This window comes from Coregonus lavaretus (assembly GCF_964263955.1).
Source record: "Coregonus lavaretus genome assembly, chromosome: 7".
Lineage (NCBI taxonomy): Eukaryota > Metazoa > Chordata > Actinopteri > Salmoniformes > Salmonidae > Coregonus > Coregonus lavaretus.
Window position 1 is genome coordinate 59,798,670 of NC_139994.1, and position 15,272 is coordinate 59,813,941.

At 44.2% G+C, this 15,272-nt stretch overlaps 1 protein-coding gene across 1 annotated transcript; it reads left to right on the forward strand.

Annotated features, from left to right (window-relative positions):
- The first annotated feature begins 2,318 nt into the window (after positions 1-2,318).
- LOC311132006 (glycogen phosphorylase, muscle form) lies at positions 2,319-14,920 on the forward strand. The gene is made up of 21 exons (XM_084165170.1): positions 2,319-2,752; positions 5,062-5,163; positions 5,494-5,572; positions 5,740-5,843; positions 6,081-6,212; positions 6,301-6,412; positions 6,744-6,826; positions 7,095-7,238; positions 7,575-7,667; positions 7,819-7,965; positions 9,792-9,955; positions 10,096-10,210; positions 10,334-10,435; positions 10,549-10,696; positions 10,772-10,830; positions 11,049-11,190; positions 11,345-11,552; positions 11,840-11,974; positions 12,082-12,148; positions 12,707-14,476; positions 14,748-14,920. Exons 1-20 carry the CDS (start codon positions 2,510-2,512, stop codon positions 12,857-12,859), a joined length of 2,532 nt encoding a protein of 843 aa, XP_084021296.1. The 5' UTR covers positions 2,319-2,509; the 3' UTR covers positions 12,860-14,476; positions 14,748-14,920.
- Positions 14,921-15,272: the final 352 nt, after the last annotated feature.

The following is a 15,272-nucleotide window of genomic DNA, read 5'->3' on the forward strand; positions in this document are numbered from 1 at the left end:
ATGAGCACAGAACAATGAGACCGATATTTCACTGGATGTTTTAAATTAGAAGCATCCACTTGGCGTTTCCACTCAGGAAGCCTACCTAGCGGGCAGTGGGAGAAGATGGAACGAGATGGATTTGGGCCGACATTCAGCAAAGTTTCTCATCGATGAAACATTTGATCTCAATACAGTTTTCTGTTCCCAAAACTAAAATCTGTTATGAGCATAGTGGACTAAGGTTTGTAGACTATACACTTTGCCAAAAAAATTTTTTTAATGGTGTTGTTTAGCAGTGCAAAGGTGAATTGAGTTATTGCACACGCGCACTTCACAGAGTAGGCGTTCCCTAACGGAAATATGCTGATAATACTAGAACGCGCCAATAGGATCTCGCTAGTTCGTGCTTGGCTCTGCCCTCCTCCTTGCTTGTTCTGGCCGCTATGGCTCATTTGTTCCCGTTGGAAATGACAGGCAGTGGTCTAGCTTGGTTTAGTTATAAAAAATATTTGGTATGAGGCTGTTTTCTGTGTACTACAATGTATCTGCAGTCCTGCATCCAAGAATACAAGTTTTGTTTTACTGTTTTGTCTCCTGTGCTCTTTATCATTTATTAAATTTGAATTTTGTACTATAGTTTTCATCTTCATTAAGCCATAAACATGTCAATTGTAATATAGTATTAATATTTTAAATGTCCTACAGCCTAGTCTTGAACAATCTTGGGGAAATAATAGAGAAGGTGAAAAGCTTCAAGATCCTCGGTGTACACCACTGACAATCTGAAATGTTCCACCCACACAGACAGTGTGGTGAAGGAGGTACAACAGCGCCTCTTCAACCTCAGGAGGCTGAAGAAATCCAGCGTGGCCCCAAAGACCCTCACAAACTTTTACAGATGCACAATTGAGAGCATCCTGTCGGGCTGCATCGTCCGCAACCGCAGGGCTCTCCAGAGGGTGGTGCGGTCTGCCCAACGCATCACCGGGGGCACACTGAATGCCCTCCAGGACACCTACAGCACCCGATGTCACAGGCAGGCCAAAAAGATCAAGGACGTCAACCACCAGAGCCACGCCTTGTTCACACCGCTACCATCCAGAAGGCGAAGTCAGTACAGGTGCATCAAATCTGGGAAAATATTAGTTCCGGTTTCAGCCATGTACTTGGTCACGTCGCGTGGGTCAAACAAACACCCTAATGATTGGTTGACAATAGATTCTCCCAAAATGCAGGCGGTGGCTGCAGGAGGAAGTTGGTGAAGAGAAACTTGCAGTCGACTGTGGTCAAAACTTCATGACCTTTGGTCACATTATTTCTGTAAAGTTCAGGCGCAAGTCAGATTTTTTTTAAATCTCATGCACCATAACGTTGGATGCCAACCGTCGATAAACTCCACCGAAAAAGTAGAAATGTCTCATAATGCAACACACTGAAAGGCGGTGATATTTGTCGAACGCGTCCATTGTGTGTGTGTAGGATGTGAAAGTCCAGTTAATGGTAATTGACCATTTTACAATGTCATTACTCTGCCATGTCCTTCTGCTACTGTCATTCATGGCGTTTTATTTGTCTTCTATACAACGTGGCTATTAATAGTTTTCATGGTTTTCATTCCTAAAGGGGTGGATTATTGGTCCTGGAGAGGAAAATAAAGTGATATCCTCAATAAAAAAGGCTAGGACAGTCAATGCACAGAGTTTTTTGAGGACCTGTTGCCACCTGGACAGTCTCCACCAAGACTGTCCACCACCACCCTGTCAGATCTCATGGATAAAGCACCCTCTAGCACTGTACCCTATACAATAGCTTTGCATAGATTAAATAGCATATTTGTGTTTTCTGCGGAATAGACATGTGATAGAGCTCAGCGAATACTTCATTGTCCGGTACGAAAGGCATTTCACTGTACTTGTGCATGTATCCAGGCCGACAGAATCTTCTTCCCAAATGATAGGCTATACATCACTGCAGTACCGACAGCTGATAGGCTACATGGCTCACACCCCTCATGCACACCTCTCAATGCCATCATCCCTTCTCAGCTTTTCGAGGGAGTTTTTTTGGGGGGGTTCTCATTAATAGTGAATAACCCTGCATATTTTCATGGTCTTTGCTATCCGGAATCCTTGGGACGTCCGGGATCAAAGGGCATTGAAGTTGAAATATCCAATGGTTAAGGTAAGGGTTAAGTTTAGGGTTATGGTTAGGGGTTAGGGTTAGTGTAGGGACGTCCCAAGGATACCGCATAGCACTAACCATTATTGTCACGAAGAGGGTCAACTGTCAGTTGGACTGGAGCTTCTGTAAGACCCGCCCCATTTGCTCGACATTTTGTGGGTGCGTTTATTTATAACAGTGCAGGACTGGCATACCAACTCCGGTGTCCATACTTTGAAGAGACAGAGAGAGGAAGGGCACACAGTGTGACACGCTCAGTAATTACAGTCGCCATCTCTCATCATCCTCGGTTGATATTTGCCTTTCGGATCTACAGTCGCACAATAGAAAATACGCATTTACCAAGATGCCCAAGCCACTGACAGACCAGGATAAGAGGAAGCAGATATCGGTGCGAGGGCTTGCAGGAGTGGAAAATGTTTCAGACCTTAAGACCAATTTTAATCGCCATCTCCACTTTACGCTGGTAAAGGACCGAAATGTGGCGACCAAAAGGGACTACTACTTCGCCTTGGCCAACACTGTCCGCGACCATCTGGTGGGCAGATGGATCAGGACGCAGCAGCACTACTATGAGAAAGACCCCAAAGTAAGCAAGCAGCAGGGTTGCCGCAGTGACACAGTGATCCCATCCCCTCGCACGATACTCGGCACGTACGCCTCTGTCAGACTCCGGAGAAAGTGGGAGGGATGGCTTCCCAGGGAAATATCACTGCGCAGTACGTGCAATAATGCTGAAGTCTAGACTAGGGATGCGCTGCAGACGCTATAGTTACAGAAATGTTATGTTTATAACATGTATTTAAATTAATTGAGGGGACAGTAGCCTACCTATTTAATCCTCAATGTGATTATGCGGTGAACATGGGAATGCCGAATTCCACATTGAGCGCTCCAAAGCCCCTTACGAGTTATATAACCATGTTGTGCATCTCTGGATGAGAACATATGGATTCAGTAAACGTTTGACTCTCTCTATTCTAACAGTGAATGCATCTGATGATGCATGGATAGCTGAAATGGAAATGGAAATATTTTCAAGCTAGTGCTTGACACTTGTAGAATGAAACTAATGCAGCGCACCGTTCAATGGGAGTCCGGAAACTGGTTGTTAAATATGTATTACGTAATAGGATAGCCTAGAAGTTGCTGTAACCCAAACCAATATGTTTACATAGTAGCCAAAATACATATGTGTTAAATTCTTTTGGAGATGGATTTTAGCTGTTATAATTATATATATATATTTGTCTTTTTAGTCATTTAGCAGACGCTCTTATCCAGAGCGACTTACAGTCAGTGCATCTTTTTTCTTTCATACTGGTCCCCCGCGGGAATCGAACCCCCAACCCTGTCGTTGCAAGCGCCATGCTCTACCAACTGAGCTACTCGGGGCCCGTATTAACATTCTCTATTTCATACATATCACTGGCACCAGTACATGAAGCAATAACATGTCTTATTATGTAATTTCCAAGGGATACAGAAACAAAGATTTATCAATGAATTGAACCAGAATGCACCAGAGCCAATAACGCTGATAGAACATTGTGTACTAGGCTACAGCACTGTGCAGCACACAATCAGCATCATACCAGTATAGCCACATTCATTATTCTGGTTGGTATGGGAACAAAATAACTGATTTTTTTTGTGCAGAAGAGCAGACATATCATGTTGATTGTATGATATGGTAACTTAGAACATAAATGTAAATGAAAAGGCCTGCAGTGGCATTAGACTCCTGGCCCTGAGCTATAGGCCTTGGATGACATTCATTTTTATTAGTGTCCGGAGGTCAACCTTTATAAAGCCAAAGTCCCTAAGATCATATTTGGCCAATGCCCCCTAACAAATATATTATAATTTGTTTACACTAATCCTTAACTAGTGATCGAGCTCGGGTTCAACTACATTTTTAGCATTTGTACATTTCACATAACAATATGGCTATGCAAGCTTCACCAGCAGAAGAATAATCCACGCTCCCAAAAGTCTTCAAATTTACAACCCACAGTAATAATATGCGTCCTGTTGTTTTGTGTGTTTATGTAACCCCATCTGCACCAATCTGTTTAGTCGCTCTAACCTTTTGGAGCTGATCACCAATGCTGCTATATTTATATCCAGGGACTGGATGCCTTTGTCACCTAATCTTAGTCACACTTAATGGGACAGTGGTGCACTCTGTTTTCCATGCCCTCATTTGCATTCCCCCGATTGTCGAAGAACAACATTTGAAATGTCAAAGGTCAATTAAAGGTTCAGGTGAAAACCCCTCCCCATTTAGGAACACGCCATCCTGCTCAACGATATTATAGAAATAGTCAAGCAGAGAGTCCTTTCATTTTGTAGCTTCAGTGTGAGTAACATACCACATACATTAATTGTAACCTGAACGATAACATGATGTACAATGTACATTTCCTCTGTATGACGTTGTAGTGGGTGGAGACAGGCTGCAGAGTAATCTGATACGGACATAAGTAAAGTGTTGATTAATCCGTTAGAGATTCAGGCCAGGAACATAATGCTGCCACTGTTTTCAGCACTCTTTAAATAGGTTATTATGGGTGAACCAAGCGTGCCTTAAAGAAAGTAAACCTAGACTTGTGTTGAAGCTGTTGATATACACTGGCACAGAGTCCAACGCACTCACAAAGAGCTGTTGCTTGACTGGTTGCCAACAATAGCACTCCTGTGGTTGGCAGCACCTGCTCTCTCCCCTTTGCCACAGCCGCTGCCTCTCCAATAGAATAAGAGAAGCATAGATAACGTGGCATTTCTCAGGGCAACCACTACTGTTGGGTGGCTGATGGTGTGTTGAATATAGACAATATACTGTACTGTACTGCATTAACTCTCCTTGATGAGCCTTCCCCTGTTGTTCCTCTGTAGCGTGTGTATTACCTGTCCCTGGAGTTCTACATGGGGCGCACCCTGCAGAATACCATGGTGAACCTGGCTCTGGAGAATGCATGCGACGAGGCTACCTATCAGGTGAGAGATGGATAGGGCTTAGGCCACTTCTGGACCATGACAGTGCCCCATCATAGTTACCTCAACCTGGTACATTGTGTCTGACATACACTGCAGAGGGTATGGAACTGGCACATTGAACATTTATGCCACTGAAAATGTGTGCTTTTTCTCACGCTTCATGCAAGATTCAAGGATACTTTCTTATTTAAGAATTTCAAGTACATTGCCCTGCTCTGAGATTGAAGCAAATGTATTCAGAAGCAAAAGCTTTTCCTCCCTCCATTTTATTTTGTATAATGGACTAATAAAGTACTATAAATCTTAACAATTTATCTTCATCTTCATCAGTTGGGCCTGGACATGGAGGAGCTGCAGGACATTGAAGAAGATGCCGGCCTGGGAAATGGTGGCCTTGGACGGCTCGCCGGTGAGTTCCTCCTCCTCCTCCTCCTCCTTGGCTCTCTATTGGTCTACCTCGCTGCTCCCCCCCCCCCCCCCCCCCCTAAAAATAGTGTGGCCAACGACAGTGATGCTCAGTGGACAGGACAACCCTGTTTCACCCCATCTCTCCGTCACATCCCCCTGTGCTCTCAGCCTGCTTCCTAGATTCCATGGCGTCTCTGGGACTGGCAGCTTACGGCTATGGCATCCGCTATGAGTTTGGCATCTTCAACCAGAAAATTGTCAATGGCTGGCAGGTAGTTTGACTCGCAAAGTTTACTATATGTATGTACATGTCTGTGATTGCATGTTAGTCAGTGAATATAGTCATTTTCGGTGCTTGTTGGAGTCATGCGCTTTAGATGGTCAAATTATTTTATGAATCATTTCTCACATTTGCACATATTTGTAATCGAGTCATAGTAAACTCATGATGCTGTATAATCATGATAATCAACTCATTGTACATCGTATTGATTTACATCTCTCCACAGGTAGAGGAGGCTGACGATTGGCTGCGCTACGGCAACCCCTGGGAGAAGGCCCGCCCTGAGTACATGCGACCCGTCCACTTCTACGGCAGAGTGGAGCACACCCCCGAGGGTGTGAAATGGGTCGACACACAGGTGAGAGACTACATAAAGACGATACAACATAGAAATAATAATAATTGTGGACATAACTAAACATTACTTGGCCCTTCTACATTAACAGGTAGTGTTGGCCCTTCCTTATGACACCCCAGTCCCTGGTTACAGGAACAATGTTGTGAACACCATGAGACTGTGGTCCGCCAAGGCCCCCTGTGATTTCAACCTGAAAGACTGTGAGTTACTTCTGGACTGTCTGTGTCTGGTTTATTGTTTAAACCTACTGATTAAATTATGTATTAATGAAAATGTTTACAACCTTTATAATATTATTAATAGTAATCTAATTTCAACAATCACTTTAATTATCCGTAATCTAATTCAACAATCATGATGTTGATTGTCATGATGGGAGCTGGATGAAAAAAAAAAAATATGTATGCACTCACTAACTCTGGATAAGAGCGTCTGCTAAATGACTAAAATGTAAAATGTAAAATGTAAAATGTACTAAGCAAGGCATTTGAAATGCTAGATGTGACCAGAGCATGTTTGTTTGTTCTACAGTCAATGTGGGTGGCTACATTCAGGCTGTGCTGGACAGAAACTTGGCTGAGAACATCTCCCGTGTTCTGTACCCCAATGACAACGTGAGTAGAACCCAGTGTTGATTTAACTTTTATTTAACCAGACGAGTTATAAGAACAGATTTTTATCTACAATGACGATTCATTGTAACTAATCAATTCGTTTTCCTAATGCTGTCAAAACATTTTATCCATTTAAAGTATTATGTCTACTGCTTGCTATAGATACAGGTTCCTGTAAGAATGCATTTAAGCTGAGTCATCAAAGCACTTCTCTGAGAACATCATAATAAACAAGCGTGATGGACTGTGCTCCTGTGTTTGACCCCAGTTCTTCGAGGGGAAGGAGCTTCGTCTGAAGCAGGAGTACTTTGTGGTGGCAGCCACTCTGCAGGACATCGTCCGTCGCTTCAAGTCCTCCAAGTTCGGCTCCACTGAGGTTGTGCGCGTTGACCTTTCCACCCTACCTGACAAGGTAAGATAGATAGGATAGATACCGTTAGCGTCCTGGAACTGGACAATATGAATCAAAGTACCATCTACTCTCCAAATGTCTTTGTTCATTGAGCACACTGCGGTACTATGTCAAAGACACAATGTGCTTCTACATCTGCATTGCTTGCTGTTTGGGGTTTTAGGCTGGGTTTCTGTATAAGCACTTTGTGACATCGGCTGATGTAAAAAGGGCTTTATAAAAACATTTGATTGATTCATTGAATGTGAGACTATGCGATCACATGCAACAGTTTCCTCCCCTAACTGTGTCTTCCTAATGTATTGTCTGATGTCCTCTCTCCTGCCTGTATTGTAGGTGGCCATCCAGCTGAACGACACCCACCCTGCCATGGCCATCCCTGAGCTGATGAGGATCTTGTTGGACACGGAGCACCAGACATGGGAGAAGGTATAGTGCTGGTCCCCCTGCTAAAGCAATGATACATACAAGTGTAAAGAATACTTACCACAAATGGGGGAATGCTCCTAAATGGATTCACCAAACATTAACCAAAACAATTTCCTTCTACATTTATCTTTGTATTTCCCCCATCTCTCAGGCCTGGGACATCTGTACACGTACCTGTGCCTACACCAACCACACCGTCCTGCCTGAGGCCCTGGAGCGCTGGCCCACCGACCTGCTCCATAACCTTCTGCCCAGACACCTGGAGATCATCTACGAGATCAACCGACGTCACCTGGAGGTATAGTCAAACACTCCTGTAGCATACAGTATTATAGCCATACGAGTGTACGTATACAGTGCATTCGGAAAGTATTCAGACCCCTTCACTTTTTCCACATTTTGTGATGTTACAGCCTTATTCTAAAATGGATTCAATAGTTATTTCCCCTCATCAATCTACACACACTACCCCATAATGACAAAGCAAAAATAGGTTTTTAGAAATGTTGGCAAATGTATTAAAAAAACCCCGGAAATATCACATTTACATAAGTATTCAGACCCTTTACTCAGTACTTTGTTGAAGCACCTTTGGCAGCAATCACAGCCTCGAGTTTTCTTGGGTATGACGCTACAAGCTTGGCACATCTGTATTTGGGGAGTTTCTCCCATTCTTCTCTGCAGATCCTCTCAAGCTCTGTCAGGTTGGATGGGGAGCGTCACTGCACAGCTATTTTCAGGTCTCCAGAGATGTTAGATCGGGTTCAAGTCCGGGCTCTGGCTGGGCCACTCAAGGACATTCAGAGACTTGTCCCGAAGCCACTCTTGCATTGTCTTGGCTGTGTGCTTTGTTTCGTTGTCCTGTTGAAAGGTGAACCTTCGCCCCAGTCTGAAGTCCTGAGCGCTCTGGAGCAGGTTTTCATCAAGGATCTCTCGGTACTTTGCTCCGTTCATCTTTCCCTCGATCCTGACTAGTCTCCCAGTCCCTGCCGCTGAAAAACATCCCCACAGCATGATGCTGCCACCACGCTTCACCGTAGGGATTGTGCCAGGTTTCCTCCAGACGTGACGCTTGGCATTCAGGCCAAAGAGTTCAATCTTGGTTTCATCAGACCAGAGACTCTTGTTTCTCATGGTCTGATAGTCCTTTAGGTGCCTTTTGGCAAACTCCAAGCAGGCTGTCATGTGCCTTTTACTGAGGAGTGGCTTGCGTCTGGCCACTCTACCATAAAGGCCTGATTGGTGGAGTGCTGCAGAGATGGTTGTCCTTCTGGAAGGTTCTCCCATATACACAGAGGTACTCTGGAGCTCTGTCAGGGTGACCATCGGGTTCTTGGTCACCTCCCTGACCAAGGCCCTTCTCCCCCGATTGCTCAGTTTGGCCGTGCGGCCAGCTCTAGGAAGAGTGTTGGTGGTTTCAAACTTCTTCCATTTAAGAATGATGGAGGCCACTGTGTTCTTGGGGACCTTCAATGCTGCAGAAATGTTTTGGTACCCTTCCCCATATCTGTTCCTCGACACAATCCTGTCTCGGAGCTCAATGGACAATTCCTTCAACCTCATGGCTTGGTTTTTGCTCTGACATGCACTTTCAACTGTGGGACTTTATATAGACAGGTGTGTGCCTTTCCAAATCATGTCCAATCAATTGAATTTAACACAGGTGGACTCCAATCAAGTTGTAGAAACATCTCAAGGATGATCAATAGAAACAGGATGCACCTGAGCTGAATTTCGAGTCTCATATAAAAGGGTCTGAATACTTATGTAAATAAGGTATTTCTGTTTTTTATTTGTAATACATTTGCAAAACTTTCCAAAAAAAACGGTTTTTGCTTTGTCATTATGAGGTTTTGTGTGTAGATTGATGAGGGGAAAAAAACAATTTAATCGTAACAAAATGTGGAAAAAGTGAAGGGGTCTGAATACTTTCCGAATGCACTGTATATGAGAGAATATACTGTAAACATATATTCACGTGCCAGAGAGGATTAAGAGTTAGCTACTGTAAAAAGCAACAACATATCCCCCAATATTTGCTTCCTCAATGTGATGCAAACAAATGGGTGTGAATGTTGTCAAGGTCATTATTTCCAATCCTCTTTCTCCTTTTTCTTCCCTCAGCGCATCGCTAAGCTCTACCCCGGGGACCATGACCGTCTGCGCCGCATGTCCCTAGTGGAGGAGGGCGACCAGAAGAAGATCAATATGGCCCACCTGTGCATCGTGGGCTCCCACGCCGTCAACGGAGTGGCCCGCATCCACTCGGACATCCTCAAAGCAACTCTGTACGAAGAAACATTGTTTTAGTTTGTTTTATCTCTAGCTAGCTATGATGCTATCTCTAGCTCTATTGTTCCCTGTTTTTCCACTGGCCCCAATATGTTAAATGGGATTTGATCTATCAATCGCTCATTGTGCCCACTAGGTTCAAGGACTTCTACGAGGTGGACCCCCACAAGTTCCAGAACAAGACCAACGGGATCACGCCCCGACGCTGGCTGGTCATGTGCAACCCTGGGCTGGCTGAAGTCATTGCAGAGGTATGTGGTGGAGTGTAGCCGAAATCACAACCAAAGTGGAGTGACAGTTGGTGCAAGTGTCGCAGTAGTGTCTGAGAAATTATTATTCTAAAAATGGTTATTTCTGTATGTTTGAATGTTCAGAGGATCGGTGAGGATTACATCCGCGATCTGGACCAACTGAAGAAGTTGCTGACATTCGTGGATGACGACTCTTTGATTCATGACATCGCCAAGGTCAAACAGGTCAGAACACAACAGTCTCTTGTAATATGTTGTCATTGTCATTCGAGTCACCATCTCAGTCCGAGCCAAGGTCCACGCTATAACTTCTAACACTTTACTGTGTCTATCTGTAGGAGAACAAGCTGAAGTTTTCTGCCTATCTTGAGGAGCACTACAAGGTGAAGATCAACCCCGACTCCATGTTCGACGTTCAAGTCAAGAGGATCCACGAGTACAAGAGGCAGCTGCTCAACTGCCTGCACATCATCACTCTCTACAACCGTGAGTGGTCTTTTACAGCTTTAGTGAGAGACATTATTCTGTCAACCAAGTTAACCTGTCTTCTTTTTCAATCAGGCATCAAGAAGGAGCCCAACAGGAATTGGACCCCCAGGACTATCATGATTGGAGGAAAGGTGAGCCACAATAGAAGTTTGATCAAGTCATTAGGATACAGGTTGTACTGCAAAACTCATTAGATATATTTTGTTTGCCTGTGCCACATCAGTTTGAGCTGTTTTGCCAACTGCTATGGAGACAACGACCACAGTTGGCAAGACAGCACAAACAGATCTGTGCCCTCTGTATAAGATTTTGGCATCCATGTGATTCTATATTCTAAAAAATTTCCCAGGCTGCCCCTGGTTACCACACGGCGAAACTGATCATTAGGCTGATCACTGCCATCGGAGAGATTGTCAACCATGACACTGTGGTGGGAGACCGCCTCAAAGTCATCTTCCTGGAGAACTACAAGGTCACTCTGGCCGAGAAAAGTAAATCATTCACATACTTGTTGCTTTCTTGGTTTTTATTTATGTTCCCATTGGAGTGTAACTAAGGGGCTTCCCACTTCTGCCATACATTTTCTCTCTGCCTTGTCTCATCCTCTGTTTCGGTTTCTCTCCTTCTCCCTCTCTCTCTCTCCAGTCATCCCTGCGTCCGACCTGTCTGAGCAGATCTCCACAGCTGGCACTGAGGCCTCTGGCACTGGCAACATGAAGTTCATGTTGAACGGAGCGCTCACCATCGGCACCATGGACGGAGCCAACGTAGAGATGGCCGAGGAGGCCGGAGAAGAGAACCTCTTCATCTTCGGCATGAGGGTGGACGACGTTGACGCCATGGACAAGAGTGGGTAAGACAGTGGCTGGGTGAATGGATGGATGTATGGATGGATGAAGGGTTCTGATCAGAGATGGTGGAGAAGAAGACATGAGGATTGGGATTGGATGATAGCTAAGGAGAGAACATTTCGGATGACGTGGAAGGATGCTTACTGGGTCAACTTTGGTGGAGAAGCCAAGACGATTTGCATGGTAAAGGATAGAACCAAAAGAGACAGCTTTTTGTATGACTTGGAATGAAGGATGATAACTGGCGTGCATCCCATAATGGATTTTTATAAATGTATCCTCTTCCCAGATATGATGCCATGGAGTACTACAACCGCATTCCTGAGCTGAAGCAGGCCATGGACCAGATCGCTGGTGGATTCTTTAGCCCCGACCAGCACGACCTCTTCAAGGACATCGTCAACATGCTGCTGCACCATGACAGGTGGGGGAAAACGCTGAGTCACCAATACCCAAATGCAGACACACTGTACTCTACTGTTATACACGCAGCCAGACAATGTCTAACCGAGCATGATGTTTGTGTTGCAGATTCAAGGTGTTCGCTGACTACGAAGCTTACATCAAATGCCAGGAGAAAGTCAGTGCTCTCTACAAGGTCAGACAGAAAAGCTTGAAAATCTATTGTTTTCTGTCTATTTTTTCGTTGTATTTTACCCCCTTTTTCTACCCAATTTCGATCTTGTCTCATCGCTGCATCTCCGCGCTTCTTAACACCCGCCCGCATGTGTCAGAGAAAACACTGTTCAACTGACGACTGAGGTCAGACTGCAGGCGCCCGGCCCGCCACAAGGAGTCACTAGAGCGTGATGAGCCAAGTAAAGCCCCACCGGCCAAACTCTCCCCTAACCCGGACGACCCTGGGCCAATTGTGTGCCGCCCTATGGGACTCTCGATCACGGCCGGTTGTGATACAGCCCGGGATCGAACCCGGGTCTGTAGTGACGCCTCTAGCACTGTGAAGCAGTGCCTTAGACCGCTGCGCCACTCAGGAGGCCCTGTTTTCTGTATCAAGACCTGTTTAATGCTCTATAAATAAATTGTGACTTGACTATTCCCCTGCCAATTGTAAGAGTGTTTCCACATACATAACATAACAGTATTCCTTCCTTCTGCAATGGTTTGAATTCCCCTCTCTTCCCATCCATCCCAACAGAACCCTAAAGAATGGACCAAGATGGTGATCCACAACATCGCCGGTTGTGGTAAATTCTCTAGTGACCGCACTATCTCCCAGTACGCCCGGGAGATCTGGGGCATGGAGCCCAGCCTGGAAAGGATCCCTGCCCCAGACGATCCTCGCCAATAAACCCCAGCCCCAAAACCAGCCTCTGGCTTTTCCACATCCCCAACCTCTGGTTTTTCCACAGCCCCAGTTTCTGGGTTTGCCTCTGGCTATTCCACAAGAAAACCATTTTAACTTGAGAAAAGGTTTAGAAACCTGAAAGCTCCCCTGTAACTAGTACATTTTCATTGTGGTCAGTATTAGTTGATGATTGACTATACATGTAGCAACCCCTGTCCGGCTACGTGATGGCCAATAACCTGATACCACTTTCAACCTCGACATTCAGCATTCATTTTCTCAACGGGCTAATTCAAAATCAGCATTCACCTTCTCACATGCACCAGCAATGCATAGTCGACTGGCTTGTGCAACATTAATAACATCAATAACACTGTTCACCATCATTTAAGCTAACATGGCCAGAGAATACACCCTTTAACAGTCAGTGGGGTCAACAAGTAGCTGGAAACCTCACCACTGTCTAATGGTACCAAAACCATGTCTTCCAAGAATGAGACATGATGGGACATAGAGGCTAATCAAAATAAAGTATTCAAAATAAGCACGTTCTTCTCACATAGACACTGTGATTCTACACTACTGATTTGGCCTGCCAAGGACCACCTCTTTATTCATATCTGCACCAAATAACCACTCAAGTTGAAGGGACTAGGTTGACATGCGTGATCCTCGATGTTATAAGACTGTTTGCTCAATGTATGTCTGTATGTCAAATGTAGTCATTTGTGCGTGTTATTAATGCTTGTGTTTTGGGTAGCCCACACACAATCCTTATTACTAAAATACTTTATGATATAAGCTGTGTTTTGTTTAGAATGATCCCATCAGTATATCCTCAAAACGTTGTTCCAGTGTTGGAAAATGATCCTTCATATAGTGCAACAAACTAAGCCTTCTCTCCTCCACCTTCTCTGCCTAATACCTCTCAGAGTGACTATAATGCTGCCTTAACTAAGCTGTCTGTAGTTGTTCAGCCTAAAGTGAGCCCACCTTGACTTCTCACTGTTAAGCAGCTAGTCTTTTTTGATGTTCAGATAAATAAGCATTTCTGGTACAATAGTATTTCTCACTGTTTGGAAGTCTTGGACTTCAAGTTAACACTACTGAAGGACTAGTAATTGAGTGTGTGGAGTTGATAAAGATTGCAGTGTCCAGTAGTTTTATTCCTTTAGAGAGAGTCTGAAAAGCACTGAAAGCTTCAAACTCTGCATTCTCTTGTCAATGTGAAACAACAGTCAATAAAGGAGACAAAGTTACAACAATTGTTGTTTGATATTTTGTTACATTCCAAAATGGCTACATTCACTCGTCACTTGTGTGTCTAGATGGTTTTGTGTCCACCAATCAAAACTGAGCAAATTTCCACGCGAAAAGTTTTAAAGATCGTATGACGTAGGTCCGCAGGCAAGGACTATAAAATCGCAAACAAAGCCAACGCAAAGTACACGCAACAAACAAGCTAGCGTTTTAAACGAAGCCTTTTGAAGCGGTTGAATCATGTCAGGCCTTCTGCGCGGAATGCTGAAAGTACGGTCAACTGTGGCTTCGAGGACACATGCAATCAACCAGCGAGCAAACATATCCAGTAAACCCCCTAAAGACAACATCGGCGCTGCAGTGAGTAGGCCAAAGATATTTATAAACCTTTTTTGTTATTTTCTTGTTCTGTGAGTAGGCCATCGTTGAAGCTAGCCAGCTAGTTCAGACATTAGTTAGCTGATTTGAATTGTGCACCGAAGTTAAAACAAACTTATCAAAATTATGTTGACTTTTAAATTAATGCAGTTCTTGCATGCCTTATTATTGGCAATGTGGCAATATTACTTGCCAACCTGTGTTGTTGGGTGACGTGTATGAGTATGACAGTCCTGTCTGCCTCTGTTCACAGGAAACAGCTTTCGTCATGAGTATTTTTGCATTGACCATACTTGGACCTTCTGGTTGGATCCTCGCCAATGTTCAGAACTACCAGAAGCGCTGAACGGTTTCTCAACAACGGTTCTTGGACCTAAAGTAAACTGTGCTGCATTCCTTTTTCTGGCATATGATGCTTGAACTAAAGTCACGAAATTACCTTTTTGATATTCTAACTCAATAAAAACAAGTAATCCAAATCTAGTATCTGATCATTGTTTAAAAAATGTTTTTGCTTCACATGCATTATACGCGGTGAAACGATTTGACCATTATCTATGTCAAACCGAGATGTGTGCGTATATGGACCATTGGATGTAACCAATTATGTATTTAAACCCTGGATTTCTGAAGCCACCGGTTGGCCATATTTGCAGTCAGACGCAGGCCTCCTTAGGCATGAATTAAATTCTACAGTATTTCAATTAAATGTAGACCAATAGATACCAAAATATTTTTACAGGTTGTGGAGTGCCAAGATGGATGAGTGGTGGCTTAA